Source organism: Cyanistes caeruleus, chromosome 8 (assembly GCF_971803275.1).
Source record: "Cyanistes caeruleus chromosome 8, bCyaCae1.hap1.1, whole genome shotgun sequence".
Taxonomy (NCBI): domain Eukaryota; kingdom Metazoa; phylum Chordata; class Aves; order Passeriformes; family Paridae; genus Cyanistes; species Cyanistes caeruleus.
In genome coordinates this window covers 16,418,307-16,442,154 of record NC_141708.1, presented here as the reverse complement: position 1 = coordinate 16,442,154, position 23,848 = coordinate 16,418,307, and the positions used below count along the sequence as shown (strand labels likewise).

Genomic DNA, 23,848 nt, shown 5'->3' with positions numbered 1-23,848 from the left:
GTTTTGCGTGTGGCCAGTGGCCTTGCTCTCTTCTGTCCTGCTGGGGCCGAAGGGACTGTAATAACTTGCTTTTTCTCTGAGAAATGTGGTGGGAAACAGAGCTGATGGGACCTGTAAATATCCTCCATCCGCCTCCCCAGCGTTAACCTGAGGAGTTATGACAATCCCATCCCTTGGTCGGGAAAGGATGCACCCCAGGATTTCGGAGTGCCGATCTCATTTCCCTTTTCTCGCCGTGCCGTTTCCCCCAAAGCTCAGGTAGGTCCTGTCTCCTCCAAAAAGCGATGCTGCCCTGCCCGTCCCCGGTGCCCAGAGCTCCGGCCCCGCAGGGACACCGGTGCCTGGGCTCTCTGGGCCCTCGGCCGCTCTCCTAAGAGCCCGCGGGGCGCAGAGCGTGTGCCCGGTTCCCGGCGAGCCGGGACAGAGCGCTCAATCCCAGCAGGGGCGGCTCTGGGCCAGGGACGGAGGGGTGAGGACTGCTTTCAGTAGCCGCGGCTCATCGGTGTAACACGGTCCGTGCTGCGCTCCGAGGGCCTTTAGGAGGAATACGGCACCGAGGGGCGGGGCAGCGCTTCCTCAGCGCCTCCGGGGGGCAGGGCCTGGCTGGGTGGCGTCTCTATGGTTCCGGGTGCGGCCCTGCCGGCAGGGCGAGCGGGCGGGTGCTTCCTGCCGGCCTCTCTATGGTGACTTTCCGGGGGGAAGGGCCGCCGCCGGCGCCGCGCGCTTGCGTGTGCCGGGCCCGCCCGCCCCCCGCCGAGGCCGCTGCCCGACGCGCAGAGCGGCGCCGGCTGCCAGCGCTCGCGGCGCCGCCGGTGCGGAGGAAGGCGCGCGCCCCGGCCCCCGCCGCGCCCCCGGGGCTCCGCGGCGGCAAATGGTGGGGCCGGACGATGCCGGAGCTCCGGGCGGCGCAGCCGTGCTTCCCGCGGGCCGGCAGGAGGCGGCGGAGGAGGAGGCGGCGGAGGAGGAGGAGGACGGGGAGCGGGATGGGAGCCGGGGCTCGAGCCGGCGGAGCGGCGGGCCGGGGCAGGACCGGCTGCTGCAGCGGTACCTGGCGGCGCTCGGCCCCGCCGCGGCGGCGGGTGGGAAGCGCTGCCCGGAGAAGCCCGCGAACGGAGCCGCCTGCGCCGTGGGCCCCTGCGGGAGGATGACCAACGGGGACGTCGGCTTCCTGCTGCCGCCGCAGGAACCGCCGCCGCCCCTTCGGGCAAGACGGGATGAGCCGGGGCCGGAGGAGGAGGAAGAGAAACTGCAGAACGGGGGCTTCCTCCCCTGCCCGGCGGGAGGCGTCCCCTCGGGAACCGCCTTGGAGGAGCCGCTGAGGAGCTGCCGGCTGCGGAGCGAGGCGGAGCGGCGCGGGGGGGCGGCGGCCGAGAGCCCCTCGCCGCCCCGCAGCCCGGGGGGCGACGCCGGCAGCCGGGCGCCGGCCGCCCCCGGCGCGCGGAGCTGCCGGGACCGGGCGGAGCCCGCCGCTCTGCCCCCGGCGCCCCTCGGCTTCACGGACGTGAACCTGAACTCCCGCAACACGTACGAGGTGAGCCGCCGCCGCAGCGCCCCGGAGCACCTGCCCCACGGAGGGACCGCGCCCGCCGAGCCGGCACCGCCGCCGCAGGAGCCCGCGGAGAGGGCCCGGCACCGGGTGGGCATCGCCGGCGCCGGCAGCAGCTTCGCTGAGTTCTTCACCAGGTAAAGGAGCCGGCAGCGGGGCCGGTGAGGCCGTCCCCGGCAGAGCTGGGGGCGAAGGGAGTGCGAGTCACGGGCGGGCTTAGGGTGGTCTGCAGGAACGTGTGTCGGGTCAGCAGGGCCTGACTGCGGCTCACACGGGGAGAGACTCCCACCCTGACGGGACTTTCTCTAGCAAGCAGATACTTCTAGGGCAGGATAGAGGCTTTTGACGTGACAGTAAGATGATAGAGGTCCATTTACTGCTGCGAGCTACATGGACTTCAAACTGGAATTTGCTTCCTGTACCAGGGCATAACACGGAATGATCACAGTGGTACTCATTAAACCGCTTGGAGAATAAAGTGAAAGTTTTTAGTGTTGGAAACACATTTCAAATCGTCGTGGAAATTGCTAAGTGTTACAAAGCATTTGCTACTTGTTGACGGTGTAGAGTTTACTTCTTTAGTTCAAAGCGCGTTGTTGAAAACTTCAAGGCCTATGCTTTGTGCTTCAATTGACTTCTGTTAAGTTTCTAGTACAAAACCGAAAGCTGTGGGACACTGAGCTTTTTCGCCTAGAATCTGTGGCATTACTCATTCTTCAGTGTACTACACAGGAGGTGCAGCTGGACTGTAATAATTTATTGCACAGTCTATATTACCTTTATTATGTTTGAAGTGAGGAGTTTAATTTCCAGCAGTTTGTAGTCTCCCAAACCGAGGGGTTATAGTTGTTGTTCAAGTCACTCTGATAGGACAGTAGGTATGTAAGTGTTTTAAGATGACAGAATAAGATGAATCTATTAATTGAGGAATTGAGATGGGGGAGGTTTGATCTCAAAGTGGGATCCCAAACTGAGAAATGGAGTCCCTCTGCCAACTCACAGGAAAGGGAGAGATAGATGCTTGAGGATGAGGATAGCAGCAGTTGAAGATTAAGTTTGATCTACCCACTTTGTTTCAGGGATGGGCTGAGAGATGTTCTGCTGTTCCATATCAGTGGTCTTCCCTCTCATGCTTTTTTTCTTTTTCCCCATGTTATGTGCCCTGCAGTATGTTGTATGAGAGTAGTTCAATTGGTTGGAGCATGGTGCTAATAATGCCAAGGTTGTGGATTCAATCCCTGTCTGGGCCATTCACTGAAAGGGTTGGACTTGATGATCCTTGTGGGTTCTTTCCAAGTCAGAATATTCTGTGATAGTACTTTCCTTTTGCCTCACTCCTTGAACACACTGACCAGTAACATTTGTATTGTTATTTTTTGCCCCTAAATAATAACTGATTGAAATTCTTGAGCATTTTCCTTATAGATGCTGTTTAACCCCAGGTGGCAACTAAGCAGCACACAGCTACCCTCTTTACCCCTGCCCCCAGAAAAATGGGGAGAACTAAAAGTAAAACTTGTAGGTTGAGGTAAGAAAAATTTGATCATGTAGACAAAATTGAATGTAATTGTAAAAAAATAAAAATAATGATAATATAAATGAAAACCCAAGTGATGCGCAACACAATTGCTCACCAGCTGTTGATTAATGCCAGACCCTGTCTCCAACACTGATCAGCCCCTTCTAGGTAACTCTCCCAGTTTATGTTCTGGGCATTAGGTTTTATAGCGTGGAATCCTTTTGGCCGGTTCAGATCACCTGTCCCAGCTATGCTCCCTCCCAGCTTTTTATGTACTTCCTCACTGGCAGAACATGAGACACAAAATCCTTTACTTAGGATAAGCACAACGTAGCAACAAACAAAACATCAGTGTGGTATCAACATTGTTCCTCCGGTACTGAATCCAAAACAGAGCTCTGTACCAGCTACTGAGAAGAAATTAACTCTATCCCAGGTAAAACCAGGACAATAGAAAAGCCTGAACTTGCTGTGCAGTAGAAATTGTCAATATACACTGATACTTGCTGGTTTTAGTGAAGGCTTGGGTAACAGATGAAAAAGTTTAATTGCTTCTATCCTGACAAAAGCTATGGTACAGACACCTCAGTGAAAGAGTGGCTCTCAGCAAATCCCATTTCACAGCAGCTGACTGGCCTAGCTAGCTGTGCCTCTGGTGCATTTGGCCTGGTGAGCAGTACTGGCTACCTTCAATTCTGCCTATACATCCATAGAAGAGCCTTAGTTACAGCTGATTTAATCTCATCAGCCAAAATGAGATTGACTAATGAAAACTTTCATTGATTTTCTTTAAAAACAAATTCAGAGTCATCTTGCTTGATAGATTTGTCTCTAGATACATAGATACTAGAGTGGGTAATATTCATTGTTATGAAAAGTGGTAATAAAACTTTTATAACTTTTTCAGAAGTTAGTTCTTGTCTTCTGAACCGATATTTCAGACGCTTAGACTTCTCTTAGACTTAGACTTCTTAGACTTTATTTTAAAGTGCCTGGATACATTCAAATCTGACAGTTGCCAGGGTAAGTGGGTTATCCTGTAGTTCTTAAAAAGAGGATGTCAGTAATGAGAACTGAAATAGTATAACAAATTGTCCTGTGTTAGAATGTTTGTAGCAACTTTAATTCCTTGTGAAGTTCTCAGGAAAAGGTTGCTGGTATTTCTGAATGCACAGGCTCATAAATGATGTTGCTCCCCAGAATTTTAGTTGTACTGAGTGGCTGTGTATCTGAGAGAGAACAACTAATTTGTGTTTTGTCAGAGTGTGTAGCTGCTCCCACAATGTAAAAAAAAAAAAAATAAAAGGTACTGGATATGCTACACAGCCCAGCAACCTGGAGTATCTTATATAGGATGTTTGTGCTTGTAATGCTTTTTGTTGAGTTTGCAAACTGTCTAAAATTTGGTATCTCGCATTGTGTTTTTCTAATAGCCATAATTATATGGAAATTCTACCAAAAGCTGGACATTTCTTGCAGATACTTAATAAAAAAGAGAGAGAAGGCAAGGGGGAGGTCCTGCTGCCTCCAGCTTTATTGTTGTAATTGCTGTGGTCGAACAGTTTGATCAGACAGATCTGGGTTAGGAGGCTGCTGTTTCCAGCTGTTCCAGCTTGTTCCCAGCTCTTCAGTTATCAGCCTGACCTGCTACATAGTTCTTTGAAATAATCCATGTTAATTGTCTGTCTTCATTCACTGAACCAGAGATAAAACTGGTGAGGTGGGGGAAAAATCAAGCTGTCATCAGATGCCTATTATCCAAACTCTGTGACAGGGAGAGTGGCTGTGCCCTTGAGATTGTCATTAAAAATTACTTTAATATCCTGGGAAAGTTTGCATTGGTGACTAGAACCCTTTTTTCAGGTGAATATTAGGTATGATATATGGCCTTGGGATTTTCAGTTGTATTTGTGCCAAATCATTAAACCTGTCAAATCAGTACTACCAACTTTTAAGTGAAAAATAATTGGTTTTACTCTACATCTTATTTCTCTCCACATGTGAAGTGAGGTGCCACAAGTAGATCAGTCTATGGAGCAGAGTGTCATGGCAAGGAAAATTGCATGGCTATGGTCACTTGTGTCCACTGTGCTACTGTTTTGGTCAGAGCAATAAATGGCTTCTTGCAAGTCACCTGTCATTGCTTTGTAGTCCTTTGTATGATTCATAATGCAGCCACATACAGAACAATTCTTGTGCTTTGTGGTCTTACATAGCAGCCTAAAAGGGCAATGCTCTGTTCTTGGGTTATTGGATCACTTTTGGGTAGCCCCAGTGGGTTGTTGTTTGGTGCAGGATGGTTCAGTGAGCAGGAACACTGCATGGACAGTAGAATTAAACCATGATGATTACCTTGACTGCAGTATGCTCTAAATGTGCTGCTTTAGGGGACGGAGCAGAGCAGTAAACCAAAAAGGTCAAGCAGCAGCAAGTAATCCAGGGCTGAGGTAAAGACCCAGTGATTCTGAATCTCTTCTAAAGATGAGTTCTACTTCATAATTCTGTAGGTAGCTCCAGGCATCTTTTCAGTTTATGTAGATATTGTACTTTCCTGAATTGTGTATTTGCTAGACAAATTTAGGTATCTGGTAGTTGGTAAAGTTTCTTATTCAAAGCTTACTGTTGACAACAGTGATATTTGCTTTTTTTTGTAGTAGAGCACCATTTTCTCAAGAACTTGTGTTCCAGTATTCACCTAAGATTCAGACTGAGATTAATTCATAACTGCCACTCCTTGTAGGTCTTTGGAGTGTGCTGTGAGAAGTAGGTATAAGGGGTTATAAGCATATATAGCTAGTTGGCACTCGTATTCTCATGGAAACTGGCTTTAGTCTCACACTTCCTTCATTGCCCAGAGTGGTTGTGTCTATTGTCCAGAAGTTTTGAAAAATATTCACTTGAGAAGATGATGGAAAGAAGTCAGTATTTGTAGACACAAAGCACTAAGAAATCCCTGAAACTCGCATCTTTGTCTCCCTCATTGTAAACACAGCCCTGTGGTTCCATGAGTAGGTAAGTCCTTCAAAGGCTGCTAATCTTCTTGCATTTACAAATGTCCTTGGCAGAGATTGGAGGGTTGCAGGGAGGTTCACTCAGTATTGTTATTCAGTACACAGTAGTGTCTCTAGCTCTGCAGTTTGTTTCAGTTTATCACTAAGTAGCACTTGCAGTTTTTTTCAGTACATAGGCATCTACTTAAATGGGTCTTGTGAAGGTTTAATACCAGAATCAATGTTTCTCTTAGAGAAAAGCTCTGCGTACATAAATCATCATGAAGCTTTTGGGGATGTACTGTGCACCTATGGAGAAGAAATGTGTTTAGTGGACTTTTGATCAAAAATTAATCAAATGGGAATGAGCTGTCCTCATTGTGATAGGTCTTCTAAACCTTCTGTTCATGTAAAGATGAGAGAACAGATTGATAGGGTCACTTCACAGTGCTTAATTTCTGTTGTGGTATTGTCTGTGCCTGTATCTTCATCAGATCTTACTGAAATGACTTGTGTGTTTTATTTTTGATTTTGATGTAGTTTTTACATTGTCCAGATTAAAACAAACCAAATGAAATTAAGTATAGATATGCTGTCAATATATTGGAAAGATAATTAGAGAGAAGAGTTAAGAGTTAAGGGAACACATGAAAGCTTCCTCCAGAAGCCGTGAGGGCAACCTTCACCCTTCTGGTTTTGGGCAGAGTTGTTTTTGCTTTCTGTAAGTAATCTTGTAACCTCAGTGAACAAATGGATACATATAATTGCTTTAAATTAAAACTGACTAGAGAAAGTAAGCAAGAGTGCCTGGACCCAAATCTGTGGGCAACTTCAAACAGTACTCTTTTTTCCTGAGTTAGAAACATAAGTAACTTGATAAAAATAGGAAATGACATTCATATTATCAAATTGAGAAGCTCCTCTGTAGATTCTTCCTTCACATTTATGAAGAATGATTTATTTTGTGAAGTTGTATTGACATGTTGGCCAGTTGCTGGCTTTCAGTGATTGTTTCACCATAGATAAGATGCTAGCTGCTCATAGAATCAGTTTGGTTAGGATGTCTGTTGACTAGCAAATCAAAGTTAAATTTCAGGAGTTCAAGCAGAAGCATGTTATGTTGATATGATTCTAGATAGGTTTCAGAAGGCCATGTTGGTCCAACTTCTGTCTGCAGCAAGTCTTCCCCCAGCTACCCTCTCAAGGAGAAAATGCTGACTACATAGATGTCAGATCTAAAACCTTAGAGCCATATGTACAGTCTTCACCAATCGATAATGCCCTAAAGTATTATTAGCAATTTTTCTACTCTCCTTGGTGGATAGTGTAATGGACAGTGTTATAATCAACACTGGTGCATATATTTGCACTAGGAGTTTTCATGAAGTTCTCATTAAACTAATGTTGGATTTTATTTTTTTTTGGGGGGGGGGGGGGGGGGGCTGTGTGGTTTTTTTTAAGCCAAACAGCTTAAATTGCTGCTTTGTATGCAACAAACTGTTGGAATCATATCTTGTTTTGCTAATGAGTGTTCTACAGAGGCATTTAAACTTAATCTGAAAGCATCTTCTCTCATCCCCCACCTCTTCATTTTGCAGAAGGCCTTTTCCTTCCTTGGTCTCTTGCTTATTTGGGGTCACAGGGTTTCTTACAGAATATATTGAGAGTAGTGTGACAGAGTGAATGGGACCTCTCTTCTGAATAAGCTGTGATTAAAAGAAGAATGTTTTATATGGGAAATAACAACCAAAGGAAATCACTTAAATCACAGCTGGCCTCTAAGAAAATGATAGTTTTATGCTTTTGCTCTCTTGGCTACTCAGTTATTCGTTAGGTTATTTTGTCCTGATTGCTTAAGAATAAAATAGGAGTTTAAGGATTTTTGGTCACATTTCATTCACATGGATACAAAAATTGTTACTTCTCTCTTCAAATTTCTTGGAACTACTGAGATGTTTGTTATGTTATCTGTTCTTTTTTATCGTAACTGGTGTTGTTTGTTGTGATTGGCATTACTTTAAACTTCCCAGTCTCTGTGTGTGCATCTGTCTTTTTATTATTGCTTTCTAACGAAGTGAAGCATGGATTCTGCTTCATCTCTCTAATACTGCAGCCTGTTATCCAGATTCAGTCAAACCTCTCAGAGTTTGAGAGCTCCAGCATAAAAATCCTACAGATTTTTGAATGAAGTGTGAACACAAGGAGAGCCTGCAAAAATGACTGGTAATTTGGCTGTATTCTGTATTTTCAGAAACCAGTCAGCTGTGCAAACCACCTGCAGAGTATTTTGCTTCTGGCTCAATATTGGAGTAACAGTCTAAAGAAGAGTGTGGATGAACTCTTGTGTGTGGGGGGGTGAACTTATTACTTCAGCTAGTAGAAAACTAGTTTTCATGGTCACAGATGAGTTTATCCTTTCAGAACTTTTGAGATCCAAACAGACTGATGTTCTTCTAAATTCCTCTCTTGCTTTCTTATGGCCTGACTGAAAAGAATAGCTGTAGCCTAGAGGAGTTCATCCCTACAATTTTTCTCCCTTCTTCAAGGTACTCCTTTATTAAGAAGAAGCTATGTTCAGTTTCCATTGTTATATTGGGAAGTTTTATTTAATGTGCTCTTGGGTAAGTGAAAGAATGTCTTTTGATCATGTAGTATAATAAAAGCTTCCTTGTTGGCTCCTCTTGCCTGTGACATTTGTTGGTCTAAACTTCCTGAAGGCCAGCTGTAGGAATAGGCAATCTAAGCTTGCCTGTGGTCAGGCCTCAGACCTTGCAAAGCTCTGTTCTAGCTGTATTGCTTCAGTTGCCTAATGTATTCATTGATGTAGGATCTGGTCTATCTTGCTGCTGGGCAATAATGAAGCAGTTTGTATGCCAAGATGATTTAAAACTCAATCCACTTGCTATCAGAGGTATTTGTGTGGTTGGCATCTGTCTGCCTTTAGGTAGCTGAGGGAACTGGGCTGGTTTAGTCTGGACAACAGGAGGCTGAAGGGAGACCTTGTCACACTCTACAAATACCTGAGAGGAGGTTGTAGTGATGTGGGTGTCAGTTTCTTTTTCCAGATATCAAGTGGTAGGATGAGGGGAAACAGCCTCAAGTTGTGGCAGGGGAAAGTTTAGGTTGGATATTAGGAAAAGCATCATGACTAAGGCTGGGCAAGCATTGGAAGAGGCTGCCCAGGGAAGTTGTTGAACCACCATCCCTGGAGATGTTTGAAAGTCTTGTAGGTGTGATAGTTGAGGACATGGTTTAGTGGTGATCCTAACAGTACTGGGTTAGTGTTTGGACTCAATTATCTTAGAGGTCTTTTCCAACCTAAATTATTTCATTTTTTTTACCTTTTTCTTGTAAATTGTGTTTTGCAAATTGCTTGCTGTTCCTCAAATTCTGTAAATAGCAGAGTGGTAGACTGGAAAATTTCTTCCAACTGGAAAAAAGTTATCAGACAAAACTGAATTAAATCAGTCCCCTGCCTTCTCATATCAGCTAATAGATCAAAAATTAATTATTGTGTTTTGTAGTATTTCTGCAATTGATCACTGAAGCAATGACACAAAATATATTGTGAATTGCTAGTTGCAGCTGAAACCCAAGGTGCAGAGTGACTGCCCAAGTACTACAGTAATGCCTTGCTTGTAGTGCTACATTGTGCAATCAGGTAGTTGTCAGGCACTCTGTCAGGCACCAGAAAGGAAAAATATTAACTGAGGTTTAACCAGGCTGGTCAGAGTTCCAATCACCCCTGAGACAGTCTTCAAAATAAAACTCTGCCCTGTGTTTGAACTTAGAGTTCACAGACTTGTAGGCCATGTCAAAGGCTGGAAATGTTCATCACCTTTGTCTTAAAAGCACATTGTATGGAAACATTTGAACTGTAGTTATAATGACTGCCCTGATAAAGCTGGTTAGTTTTGCCTTAACTAAAGTGGGTCACCTCTAGAACAATTTCAGGTGGTTTGTTTAATTAAGCTGTACTTTGTGAGACATCTTGGTGAGCTGATTGAAGAATTTGCTGTTGTCAGGAAACAAAGAAAATGTTTCATCCCTACTTCTGGTATTTATATGATCCTTTGTGAGGTGCTGTAGCTCATTAAGCTGGAGAGTGAAAAGGTGATGGTTTTCTGTGGCACTAGTGAGTTGGCTTGGCTTGCAAGGTATAGAGAGTCTTGGAACTGATGCAGCAGAAGGGTTTGTAGGACGTTACTTGTGCAAGGAGGAGAAATGGGCTTCCCCATTGTGTGGGTTTGTGGGAGGAAGGGGTCTTGTTCCTCTAGCACTGTTTTGCTTGGAGTACGTTGCTCATTAACTTGCTGTGACTTTGCTGGAGTAGATTTCCTGGCCATACAAAAAAAAGCCCAGAAAATACAGATATATAGAATATCTGTAGTCAGCTGGTAAAAGTTCTCCACTTCTTGCAGCTGTCATCTAAGACTTTGTTTTAAATACTGTGGGTGACATTTGATCATTATTAGAGAAGATTGACCATAGTGTTTGATGTCAAAATAGCTTTATAGATGCTAGAACAGTCTGGCATAAAGCCATATAGCATAAAGCTCTGTTTTGCTACCTCACTCTGAAAAGTAAAGGCTGATTCTCTTCCTTTATTTGTAATAAACCATTTTGAAAATTAACCCCATCAGTTACCTTGCTTATGTGTCTGCTTGTTTTTGAATGTTTGAACTGCTTGTAAAGCTGACCTGTGCAATAGCTCTTTGTTAGGAGTATAATGTAGTGTGGTAAAATACTGTTTATCGGTGAGTGTTCTGTACAAAGTGTTCTGTAATACTGCTTAACAATTTCAACTCTTAAAACTTCCCAAGTGTTTGTGTACCTGTAGTAAAACTGTTCTGCCAGCAGAGTTTGTAAAGCCACTTTGGGACTGGTATCCGCTAGGAGCTCGACAAGAGAGTTGATCTAATTTAGTCTCATCAGTGCAGTTCCTTGATAGTTCTGTCAATCTTTCTGTCCTTCCCGAGATGCCAGAAGCCACTTCCTTCCCAACCTCTCAATCCTTAGCAGCTAGTCCTTGACTGTTCATTAAATTTCAGGTATACCTAATTGTAGCCAAGGCTTTAGTTGACCACTAATATAAATGGAGACATCATATTTAATTAAAAAAAATACTACAAGCTTGATCTTGCTGGTGATGGTTGTTGTTCTGGGTAGGGTTTTTACGTTTCCTTACTTTATTTTTTTGGTGGGGAGGGAAGAGAGGCCAAAAGCTTGCTTGTGTAGCACTTAAGACTGTGGGTTTAGAGTATTACACACATTGAGGCTTCTGTGGAGAGGGTAGTTTGGGATATTCTTTGGGTTGTCTTGGTGCAGAGAGAAAGAGGAGATCTTTACATCTAGAAGGTGCTAAAACTAGAAACTTCCTGTAATAAATATGTGGTTGGGGTAATAAAACTAAGAGAGAAGCTTGTATCTAGCTGCTGCTTGTAGCAAAATGGTGGAACATGTAAACTGTAAAATTAGTTGGGTCACATCTCTTCCAGTATAGGACAGAATTTTGAAACTTGTGCTGAGAGCAATCATAAATGTGTTGGATCAAAATGGGGTGACACTTGAAGCTATTGAAATTAAAAATGTAGAATGCCTGTTGCTCTGCGGGATTTGTAAGTAGCTAACCAAAAAGGTTTTATTTCCTTTCAATGATTCATTATTTATGCTTAGAGTTGAGTTACTTTTGTTTCTGCATAATCTGTAAATTATTGAAAAGCCTTGTTTAAAGCAGAGGGACTAATTCTGCTTCATAAAGCAATGGTTTTTTGTCTGCTATTATTTCCAAATTATTGCACATGAGACCTTAACAGAATGACCAAGACTCGAGTATGGAGAATTCTGCTGTGTTCCTAAGCAGCTTTTGTGTTTTATGCCTAGTAAAGAGATGTCAATATGAATATAATAGTTGCTGTTACGTACTTGGCTGTAGTCATGACAGAATATGGAATTGCAGGCTTGTAGAGGTCTTCAGAATTTGTTCTAAAAGTGTGGTTTAAAGGGAAAACTTCTCATTTTAGTGTTTTCTATTTGTAGCAATTCCTGGAACATGCCTCTCCTAACTCTTTACTGATACAGCTCTCTGGATAAAGATTGTTGAGTAAATAAGTAATTTCCTTATCAGCTTGTCTTCCAGCTAATTCAAATTTCAACAAGTTTCAATCATACACCTATTTTGTATGCCTATGAAGCTTATTAAAAAATTAGCATGGGGTGGATGGAGCAAGAGCAGATTGCATGTACAAGCAGAACTCTGTTCTTTGTGGAGATGCAAAATCAGTTGTTTTGTAATACAAATGCAGTTTTTAATGAATTTTGTTGCTTCATCCCTTTTACATGTTCTGAGGTTTTATTGGAATCAGTAGATTTTTTAATGTTATTGCAGAGGAATTTAACTTCAGGGCATTTTTTTAGCTGTATTAAAAACACAGAGGAAATGTACTGGTTTTTGGTCCAACTTGGTGCTCATTTGTAGCATTACTTCTATGCTGGATTTTCCTGAGCCTCTGTGATTCTGTGAGGAAAAGCTATATATGACAGAGTGAGGATGTTCTTGATGGGATGCCGATTCCTTCCTGTTTGTGTGTTGCTTCCCTGGAATTAAAATGATGCAGTTGTCTTATGCAGTGTTTACTAACAGGTACTAGATGCTTAATCAAAAGGAAAATCTAATCAGCCCTCACTTCCTCTGTCAGTTCTCCTGGCTTTCAAATCTTGTTTCCTAAGCATAACAACTTCCCTGTTGTCAAAGGTCTTGAAAGATGGATGCAATGAGAAGAAATGATTGATGATGGAAAATTAAAGTAAACCAGATTGTCGTGTGTAAAGTGAAAGTCAGAAAAATATTTTGACAGTTAGCTTTTTTCTCTAAAAAAAAGTAACTTTTACTGTGGTAGTATAACTTGAGGTCTCTTTTTGGAGCTATTTTATATGTAAATTGATGAGTAAACATTTTGAGCAAGCTTGACGTTATCTTGTAAGAATGAGAAATCAGAGAATAGTAGTTTACCTTTCAGCACTGAGATATAAACAGCATTAATTTATTTGTAAAATAATCCTAAATTCTGAATATTTTATTTAGAAAGAAAATGTTTCTTTGGTGCCACACTGTGTATTTGCCAAGAATGCCCATAGTTCAGTGGTTGTTTTTTTTTTCCTTTTCTTCTGTTTGGGTTTTTCTGCCTTTTTGTTTGTGTTGTGTTTTGGGGTGTGTGTTTTGTTTTGTTTTTGTCTTTTTTCCTAACATAATGCACCATTTCAAATTAAATTTATTTGTATATTAATGTGAACTGTAAGGAAACATACTTTCCTCATGTATAACAGTAATGATGATCACAAGGTTTATGCTCTCCTCTGAGACCACTTGAATTTTGCCATTTTTCTGTAGTGCAAAATAAATTAATTAGAAAAAAGTAGTCTCATTTTTAGTATGCTTTATACTGATGTTTATCCTAAATGGCTCAGCTGTAACACCCAACCTTCTTCTACACCTGAAATCTGCCTGTAGATTGCTAAAAGTGTCAGAATAGGTGAAGCTTGAGCCTGTATAAGGAGTTGTAATGATTGAGTGACTGGGAAGAAAAGCTACTTAAGGTGTTGCTTGGATGCTCACAGCAGTTGGAATACTGATAACCTGTTGTTTGTGGCACACAATGGAGTTGTACAAAGGGAAAATTCATATATGTTACCTTTGTTGAAAGAACTGTACAAAATGATGTGTAGCTTGAAACTAGATTAGTCTGATGTTTTTGGTCAAACAAAAGATTCTTGTCAGACTCTTGTTCTTGTGGAGAACTGACTCAATTATACCTAGAGGCAGAGTGCTGGAGATGTGTCTACCCTGGAGCCTTTCATACCTGCTGATGTTCGTGGATGCTGCTGTTCAAAGCACTTCAGTTTTCTTTGAGTGGCTGCTGTGCAAATATAGCACAGTCTGGTTTTGGATAAAATTTAATATCAAGGTTGAAGTAATTGTCTCATATTTTCTGGTAACTTCCTCTAAATCTTGGAAATCTGTTATCCTCTTGGACTGACCTATAACTAGCTTGGAAATTGAAAAGAAGTTTTTTGTGTTGAGATTTTTTTGGGGGGAGGGAAGAGGAAGCCAAAACCCCAAAGTAAATAAAAAAAATTCACTAAAGTATCACATTCCACCTATCCTCCCCCTGAAACTTAATTCTAATTGCATTTAGACTACAGTAATTAATCTTAAATACCATCACAAAAGTGAATTTAAAAGCAAAGGCAGAGTGGAAACCAGCAATTTCATTAGTAGAGCATAATGTTAGTGTCATCTGTAGAAGTGGTTAACAGTTTTGAATTGCTGTACCACCGGTATGGTGAAATTTGCACAGACTACCCTGGGCACAGGCAGGAATAGTTGAAGCAACACTACTAAAAATAAGGGGGAAAACACTAAATAAAAATAAGGGGGAAAACCACCAGTCATAGCTGTCATTACAGCTGTTGTAGCTGTGTGATCACAGCCCATAGGCTTTTGTTCAGCATAATCCAAACCATGTTAGCAATAAGATGTCTTGATCTGTGCCAATAACTTATTCTGTGGCACTTCATTTAGCTTTTGAGTTCTTCAAGGCACCTACTGAAACATTTTGGAGTGTCATTTGAGAGTGTTAATGTGTATTATATAAAAGAAGCAGGGGAAAAAAAGAATCCTTGCAGCTTTCCCCTGGGCTTTTGTAAACCAGAGCTTAAATCAATGAACTAATTTAATACTTCCATCCCATGGGTCCTTGCAACAGAAAGAATTGTTCAGTTCTAAAGTGTAGGCTCTTTTTTAAGGAATTTTGAGGTTTTCAAATGCATTTTGAGATTCTGTACCAAACTGCTATTGACTTTTCAGCTATTTCAATAGTTGACTCTTCCTGGGACCAGCGAGACTCATGAATATTCTAAGCAGCAACAAATACATCAAATCTAGTACACTTCCTGCAGTTCAGTGAATGCAACTTGTAAGCATTCACAGATGCTGTTCTTTAACAAGGCTTTTGTAAGGCTTTACTGCTGTCAAGAACACATCAGATGCGATACTGTTAGCTGCCAAAACAATGCCAAAACAATTAAAAAGTGTCCTTCCATCTTCATCAAAGCTTATTTGTGGTCTCTCATTAATTTCCCTCGGATTAGAATTCCTATGTGAAGTTTATTCTGACATGATACAAAGTTTTACCAGCTTTTTGCCTTCACAAGAAACAGACTTCATTGAATGTGTGCTCCATAAAAGTAAAACTTCTTTCCTTCCAGACTGCATTCTGGACGGTTTGTTTTAATGTTTTATTTGTTTTAGTAAAATGAAAAATTAAATCTTGTAAAAGCCATGAGCATGCCTAAATCTTTTGTATAGAAATATTAATTGAAAACTTCTGTATGTTTACACATTTTTTTCCTTTTAAAAATCTACCAGCTGCCTGGTTAATAATGAACTGGCTTTGATACAGTGACAGATTGCCATCAATGTTAAATGCATCTTTCAGCTTCTACATATGCTAGAAGCAGTGGAGTTCAACTGCCAAGTAATCCTGGTGGTATTCCATAATATGTACAGAGACTGGATGGTTATTGCCACTCATGAAGTCAAGAAAGGTACTCCAGAATGTACCTTCCCACATACCTGCTTTTGGGGGAAAAAGTCTTCTCTAATCAAGTTCAAATACAGCTGTTGCAGATTGAAGGGCAAGGCTGTGGGGTAGTGCAGAGTGACATGTTGTCTTTAGAAAACTTCTGTCTTTTGTTGATTCTTCAAATGCTCTGCTTTCCCTCCTGAAGACAATGTAAAGGAAGCACTGTGAAAAGTGTCCTTATGAAATAAGCCTGTGTTATTTATGTAAGCATACTTTTTTTTTTTTTTTTTGTCTTACTGAGTGGATCTGTTCATTTCACTAATGGTGTGCAGTCTTGGGATTGACTGAGGATGGTGTTTTTTAAAGGCATGGGTACCATGGCTGGTCTTTTTCACTGTTCCTCCTTTCTAGGCTATAAAACAGAAACAAATGTCTTGGAGCTTCTGAGTGCTTACTTTGCTCCCACAGGGATGGACTAAGATATTACAAATTCCTGTGATGGGGACAGAGTTGTAGGATGTGTGAATCACAACAATGCTTTCTAGAACAATCTGTATTAATTAAACTATTATTAATAGCAATGACTCAATTCCATTAATGGCAAACAACTATTCAAATCATGCAATCAGTTATTCTCCAAGCGTGCTTTCCCAGTAATTGTATTGGAACAACATCTGGGAAACCTCCACAGAAGTGGCACAGTGTACTGGGGTACCAACAGATTCTATCTGGGTGTTCCAAAATAATCTCTTGTGGTGTTCTCTTTCATCAGGTGTGTGTGTGTAATCCTGTACTCCCTTCCTGTCTATAGCAACTCTGTTTTCTTGAATGCAGTCTTTTAAAATGTTTTTGACAAGCTGTTGATGATGGTAGTGTGTAGATGTGACAGTGGCCTCAAATAGAGTGAAAGAAATCTTGGTGTTCTGAATTTCTTGATTTTTTCTGGATTCCACAGGACCACCAGTCTTGAGCTTATGGGAGTTTTTGGGAGGCTTCCATGGTCTATCAGCACCTACTTCTCTATCTCTCCAGCTTGCTGTTTGCTGGTGGCTAAATCTCAACTACACACAAATCCACAGTCTGTAGAGTTCATTCATGCAAATTTGCACAAAAAAGTGTGATTTTTGACAGGCATTTGCTTGTTTCCCAAATAACAGAAAGCATTCTGGGAACTAAAAAGATAGCTTGTGTTTGAAGACCATACAACATCTTACAAACACTAACAGTTTCTAATTGTAAAACTATGCTGCCTGGCCAGAAACCCTGGCAGCGCTGGAATTTAAGAGCCCTGAGCACTTTTCAGACAGATTGTGGTTGTTGAAGCATGCTCTTTTTATCTGGGCAAGGCTAAGAGTCTGTTTGCTGTGCACAAATGTGACTGCTTCCAATTTGAAAAGGAATTATGTTTTAAAATACAGCAAATACTTTAAGTATTTGCTTAAGAAGAATAAATTGGGGGATCTCTTTCCAGAAGAAGAGTGTAAAATTAGCTAGTTAACACTGTACAAAAACATCTTCCATCAAAAGTACTCCTATATTCTGTTCTCTGAGGTCAGTTGGTAAGCTTCCTGAGAAATAACCTAACAGGCTACTGAGCTTTTAATCCTTTTGTGTTATGAGTTTCTGGAAAGTAACTTTCCAGTATTCAGAATAAATACACTTCTTTCATTTTTAAAGCACTTGTACGTAACATGCTTTGTGAGAGCTTGTGATTGGAGTCAAATAGTACAGCTGAGTATCTGATCAGTGGTCACTAACGTGGTCTTGTGATGGCTGGCTTTCGAAGAAGTAAGAGCAATTCAGTCATCTGCCTCTTTGGGTGTAATTGCTTTAGGCACTGGTAAATGTTATCTTCTAAACTGAAGCTGTGTGATTCTTGCCTGCTTTTCTAGTCCATGCTATGAAAGTTGAAGGTGTGAAGATTGATAGAAGTAATAATTCACCTATTTTATTAAAAAAAAAAAAAAATCTCTTAAATTACAGGGTTTTTCAGCTGTTGTCATTTCAGTCTCCAAGTAAGTGAGAAAGAAACACTTAAAGCAAACCCCAAACAGAAGTTTGAGAATCTATTGCATGCTGTTTGTATTTAAGAAAGTGTGTGCTATTACTAGGAAAAACTCTGATATTGCATTAAGTAGTTTAGAGGTAAAGTTGAGTGTTAAGTACAAATATTAGCATTAAAGCACACGTAATGAAAGATGCTCCACTTCAAATTAATTATTTTAAAGTAGAATGCACTATGCATTTCCTAAGCAGTAAATCTCTACATTTCACCCAAGTGGTGAACTGGTGGAGAAATTGAAGAAATGTAAGTAGGCACAATATACTTTGTTTATATGCTTATAATAAACAGAACAAAAACCTTCTTGTCTTTTCAGAAACTTTTTCACTAAAAGGACAAAGGAACTCAAACCTGCTGTCCAAAGCGCTCCTGGTTGGAAGTTGTTTGGAAAAGTCCCACCCAGGGAAAACCTTCCAAAAGATTCCAAAATTATTCAGCAGGTGAGTAAACACACAACTCTAGATAGGAAAATTGTAAAAATAACACACAGGTACTGCATTCCTCTGCTGTTATATCCACATTGGTGTTATATGACCACAGGGTGCTCTGAGAACACTCTTTTAGGGCTTTGTTTAAGTAATAGTAGTTACTAAGGAATTTGCATTTTATTATTATCTTGTACATCCTTCAGTACATGTCAGTACTTTTAAAGAATACTTACAGAAAGGTGATATATGTTCAAAAAGCATCTAAGCTGTTTTTGTCAAGACATTAGAACTTGCATTAATTTCCCATAAAATTTTATCATATTTAACATGGTATTCTGCAATCTGACCCATTTTTCCATTGTCATCCTTGCATGGAAGACTTCCTATGTAGGCAACTTGTGATAAATTGCTTAGAATTCTGAAACATGTCATCTTTAATTTAAAGTTTTAATCTCACTCAAGATACTTTGTTGCAAAATAATACTATAAATTAAACTTGCTTTAGAGCTACTGTAATTCTTCACAAAGATACCTCTGATTTCCTCCTCTGTTGCTGTGTTACAAAGTTGCACTTCCATATAATTGATCCTGTGGAATCTGTCTTTGATCAAATAATACCTAAAATGTCAGTCTTCAAAGGTAATTGGTAATGCATCATTAACATAATGTTAGCGTGCAAATCTGAAGCTCAAAGATTTGTTGACATAAGAAATATGAATGTCCCCTGTGTTGGTTAAAACAGTAATCTCTTGAGGGCTGCTTCCTCTGTCTCCTTTCTTAAATTCCAAATAAGCTGATGTGTTTGGCAGGTGCAAATGGCTGTGAATGAAGCAGTGTTCAGTTATCTCCTAGAAAGAGCTTTGTAGCAAAGAGAGCCTTTTGGGACCAACCAAAGTGAAAAACAAGAGGATCTTTTTGAAGGACTTTAATGCAATGGGACTTGTCACACAATGAAATGGTGCAAGAAAATGATGAGATTACAGAAAGTGCAGTCTTGTGGGTTGAAGCTACGTGACCTTTAAAGGTCCCTTCCAGCCCAACTTACTCTATGGTTTGTACTGTGAAGTAAACAGAATGCTTTTTCTACATTTTCAAATAGAGTTTTCTTATTTGAGTGGTTTCCTCTTTGAGTGGGAGAGGAGGCAAGCATTCTTGGTTTGCTTGCAGGTGCATGCTGTTGGCCTTGTGCTGTGAAAATACTGTGGTGAGGTCCAGATGTCTCTTCCATCCAGTGAAATGGAGAACCTGCACAATGTTACTTGTCATCTCCTTACTGTTTTGTAGTAATTTGCTCTGGAGATCGTGTTACAATAGAATGGTTTGGGTTGGAAGGGAGTCCTACTCTCCCTGCTGTGGGCAGACAGCTTCCAATAGACCAGATTGCTCAAAGCCCTGTCCAATCTTTTAACATTTTTAGGGATGGGGCATCCACAGCTTTCCTGGGCAACCTGTTGAAGATGATGATCTGAAGAAACAGTTCTAATTTCTTATTCTGTTGTCCCTCAGTGGTTGTGTTTGTTTTAAAATGTAGTGTTCCCGTTTTTTAACTCCTCCAAAGTGTCAGAAAAGCAAATGTAATGCAACAATCCTTAACTATAATTGAGTTGCTCCTAGTCATGTGGTTTGTGCTATAATGTTTTCCAGATTAGAGTCACTGTTGGATTTACATAATCTTGAGTAAAGTATCAGTAATAGCTAATAGTTCCAGCTTTCTATTTGGCTAAAGCATGCATGGTCTTTAGATAAAGCCTCATGAGCTAAGAGGTACAGCTACCAAAAGGGTAACCAGCTTGACAGTATGCCCTGCACACAGTTAAGCTGCATACCTAAGGAAATTTGATCTTAAATTGAGAAATGGCCCTAAGTGTCCCCACAACTAGCATGCATCAAATGTCTTGTGTGTGTATTTAAAATTTTCTATATAGCTCCTTGTGCATATGCCTTTAAAGAAAAGCTGATGGTTTCTTTTCTCAAAAAATGTTCAAATTTGCTGAGATGGTGATGGGTCAGAATGAACATAGGCACACTTGGCTATTGAAGATCAATGAGGAATAGCATCTTCACTTCAAATGGCTGACTATAGTCTCTAGACTAATCCCTCACTAGGCTGGAGATGTGAGTGAAAAGAATAGAATGCCTTTAAGAAGTTGACAGAAATATGATTAAAGCTTAATGTGTTTTGTTCACATGCAGTTCTGTGAACCTGTCAGATTACTTCATAACCTACATGTAATGTCTCTCCAAACTTGCACTACAACTTTCTAATTGTGAGTGGAGGGATCAAATATGTTTGAAACAGAAACCCCTCATTTTTGCGGAATTAATTTAGCTCTTTATGGTAAGAACCGTGTTTACTTCTTATTAGCCAGCTTTTGTAAAATGAACCTTAGGTGTAAGACTAGAAAAAGGTAAGCAAGCTGCCTGTGAGGGAGTTTATAGTAGTTTATTATTAGCCACAAGTCTTGTCATTCCTGAACATTATTTTTTGTGGTTGGACATGATCCTTTCACTTTGCTGGTGTCAGTGGCCAGCTTTGGGAGGGTGCAAATAAACCCTTGATTAAGGAAACTCAGTAATGAGTCAGCATCCTGCGTGTAAAAGATGAGATCTTAAGAAGTCCTGTTGCAAGAAAAATTAACTCACAACAGGAAAAACTTTGCAATTAATAGGAGGAGGAAGTCTTTTGGATAAGGATAATGCTTACATCAAAGTTTTATGGCAATACCATGAAGCATGAAGTACCTTCCTATTAGTAAAACTGAGAAAAATTGCATCATTGTAGATTTATAGCCAAAAGATTTGTAGGGCTTATGTGCCCCTTTTCCATCCTGGCTGAAGAAGGAGCCCCCTTTGTTCTTTTTGTTGTGACAAGGATAATGTAGTAAATTGCAGATTACATTCATATGAATGCTTGTGGCTTGTCCCAGTCACTGTCTGTCAGCTAGACACTGCTGTATGTGCCTCTCCTCTCTCAGATATGTACTATCTGAGAAGTCAGATAGTACTTGTAATATCTTGAATAACCAAGAAAATCTGGAAACTTAATTTGGGATACTGTTTCAGACATTTTTCAGATGAGGATGCCAGCCAGCTGTGCCTTCAGAGACCACCTAACGAATATTATTGTAAATAATTTCTTTGCAAGTCTCTTAGCCCGTGTAGAAGATGATGAATGTTTTTGTGGTGCAGCAGCCTGCGGGGTTTGCCTGCACAGTCCCTGCAGCTGCGCCGCCTTGGGCGAGATGCGCTCCTTCAAACTGGGTCAGAGGTTGAAAGTTCTTGGCAGCTGCATCTCCCCACTCGCAGCTGCTGGCACGCTCATCTCTCCTTGGATTTAGAGCTGCCCAAGCAGGATGTGATTGAGGCCAACTCTTTTGCTGGACATCTCCTTCCTCTGGGCTTCTTTCCTTCACTGTTTTTTTTGAAAAGGGAAAACAACTCCCCAGGACTACAAATGTCAAACGCATTTGATGGTTTTAGGAAGTGTGCCTTTTTTCATGAACTGCAGCTAATAAAACTAGCTATTATAAGAAGCATGTTGTCATTATTGATCAGTTTGGTAAATTCTTTTCAGTCTGTACCTAAATCTGCTTTATATTAGACTGCTGAAATACTTTAATGCAGAAGCATTTAAAGCAAAAACAGACTTGTGGGCTGATATATAGCATTTTGGAATGTATTGACTAAAGTCCAAGTTCTGTTTAAAAATGCAAACTCAATTTCAGTTTTTGTGTTTATGGTTAAAGAAAAGAGCTTTTAATCTATGATAAAAAGTTTTCTGAATATCAAGTCATTAAGTTTAGCTTATTTTATTAAAGCAGGTCTACATACTTTTTATTAATGTATTTAAAACAGTATGGTTTTGTCCTCATATGCCTGAATTAAAGTGAACTCAAAATATGCAATTACACGTTGCAAGATAAGAAACAAGCAAAATGTACACCAAATTTGCTTTATCAGCAGTTTTAATAATGCTTCTCGCAGTGGCAGCCTTAAATGAAGTGGAAAAAAAAAACTTCTTTTCTACTTAAATCTGCCACATCATTAAAAGCTTGCAGTGATTTTAGAAATGACTGCTTATTCAGAAGTGAAAACATCTTTTCCAATAGCTGTCACCTTGTGTACAAAATGGAAAGTTTTAATCTTAGACAGTCCATTAAATACTAGCTTTGACTGAGTCACTGTTGTACATGTAACCTCTGAAAATATGCTGGGGTGGCTTTGAAATCTTTACAAAAAAGAACTGCTTGGGGGCTAAAAAAACCTTAGGTGTCTTCACTTGAATATTTTTCCAATGTTGTTATCCCCAGTCTGAGATCTAATGGAGAAATTGGAGTCATTGATTCGGCAGAATTCCCATGGTCTCCCAGGGACAAGGGTTTTCAGAGGCTTCTCTTCAGAGGAACAGATGTGTTTTGAATCAGTTTTCATATGACTCAAACCTTTTGGCTTGCAGTATTAGCTCTTCCCACCAGTCTTGGTTGTTAGAGTTTAAAGGTGTGCAAAGGTCTTAATGCTTATAAAATGTGTATATGTGTTTGTAAACAAACCCAAGGACTGACTATCTCAGAGAAGATGTTGAATGCTTTTTTACAGGAGTGGTTCTTAAGTAGAGAGGTCATGTGATTATCTTGCGTTATGTTGGCTCACCTTGCACTACTACTGGAGAAAAAAGAAAGGCAAGACTTCTGCCTGTTTGCCAGATACAGGGCAGGAATACGTTGGTAACTAACTGCCTTGAAACAAGACAAATAATAAATGAGGCTGTTTGGCCCTGAAAGGAACCTGTAACACCTGAATTACACTTTTCCCTACCAGAAGCAGTGAGAAGTCTGGGATGGTTTTCATTGTAGATGCTGTAGCAGTTCAGATTCTCAAGAAATGTCCCACGTCATTCAATTATCCTATGTGTAGTCTTACATATCTAAATGTAGATATATGATCTATATTTAAATATCATCTGTGTAGTCTAAATATCTATTCTAGAGGAAAACCATAGACATTCACCAGTGTTTTAGATTTCTTCAGTGATTATCTTGTCAGTAAAATGGTAGTGGAACTGGTAGGACTTCAGTCACACATGCTTTCTTTTGTTTTGCATAAAGGCCCTAAAATACAGTTCAGTTCCTACTGCTAGGATGTCCTAAGTTCCTTTGACAAGGGAAACTTGTTAAGGAGAACCTCTTATGATGTCAGTGCTATGCTGGCGGCACAAATGCATCTTCAGGGGAGCTCCTTACAGGGGAGATGGGATCAGTGTTTTGAAAATAACGTGGAAGTATTGAATCTGCTGATGTGAATTCTTCTGATTGCTGTTTTTTTTTTAAAAAACAAAGTCTTAAAGGACAACTACAGAGAGTATTTAAGCAACTGATTTTTTCCTAAGGCTTGAAAAAGAAAGTGTGGGCATACATAGGTATGAATTTTCATTTCTGTTCCTGAAAGTTGCTGGATTTGGAGGAAACAAATAATATAAATTGAGGTAATAAAAATTGTAGTACTTAATTTACTTAGACTTGGTGGGACATAATATTTTATTTTTTAGTCTTCTGGATTCTCTCTTTGTGGGATCCCTCTCCTTCTATTGGGCCTTTGAATTTCTTTAGTGAAGCAGGATACATAGGATTTTTCTTCTCTCAGAGAACAAGCATTTGCAGATTAAGCAGACATGCTTCTGAGCTTGAGGTGCCGAGAAAGCAAAATCATCATCTTGACAGGC

At 40.7% G+C, this 23,848-nt stretch overlaps 1 protein-coding gene across 4 annotated transcripts in view; it reads left to right on the top strand.

Moving 5' to 3' along the window:
- Positions 1–856: 856 nt before the first annotated feature.
- The window catches only part of TBC1D12 (TBC1 domain family member 12), a 41,567-nt gene continuing 18,575 nt past the window's right edge, over positions 857–23,848 (top strand). For all 4 annotated transcript variants that reach the window (XM_086900683.1, XM_086900681.1, XM_086900682.1 and 1 more), the window contains exons 1-2: positions 857–1,683; positions 18,018–18,141. In XM_086900683.1, the coding sequence (XP_086756809.1) occupies positions 872–1,683; positions 18,018–18,141 (936 nt within the window). In that variant the 5' untranslated portion in view covers positions 857–871. The remainder of the gene's footprint in view (positions 1,684–18,017; positions 18,142–23,848) is intronic.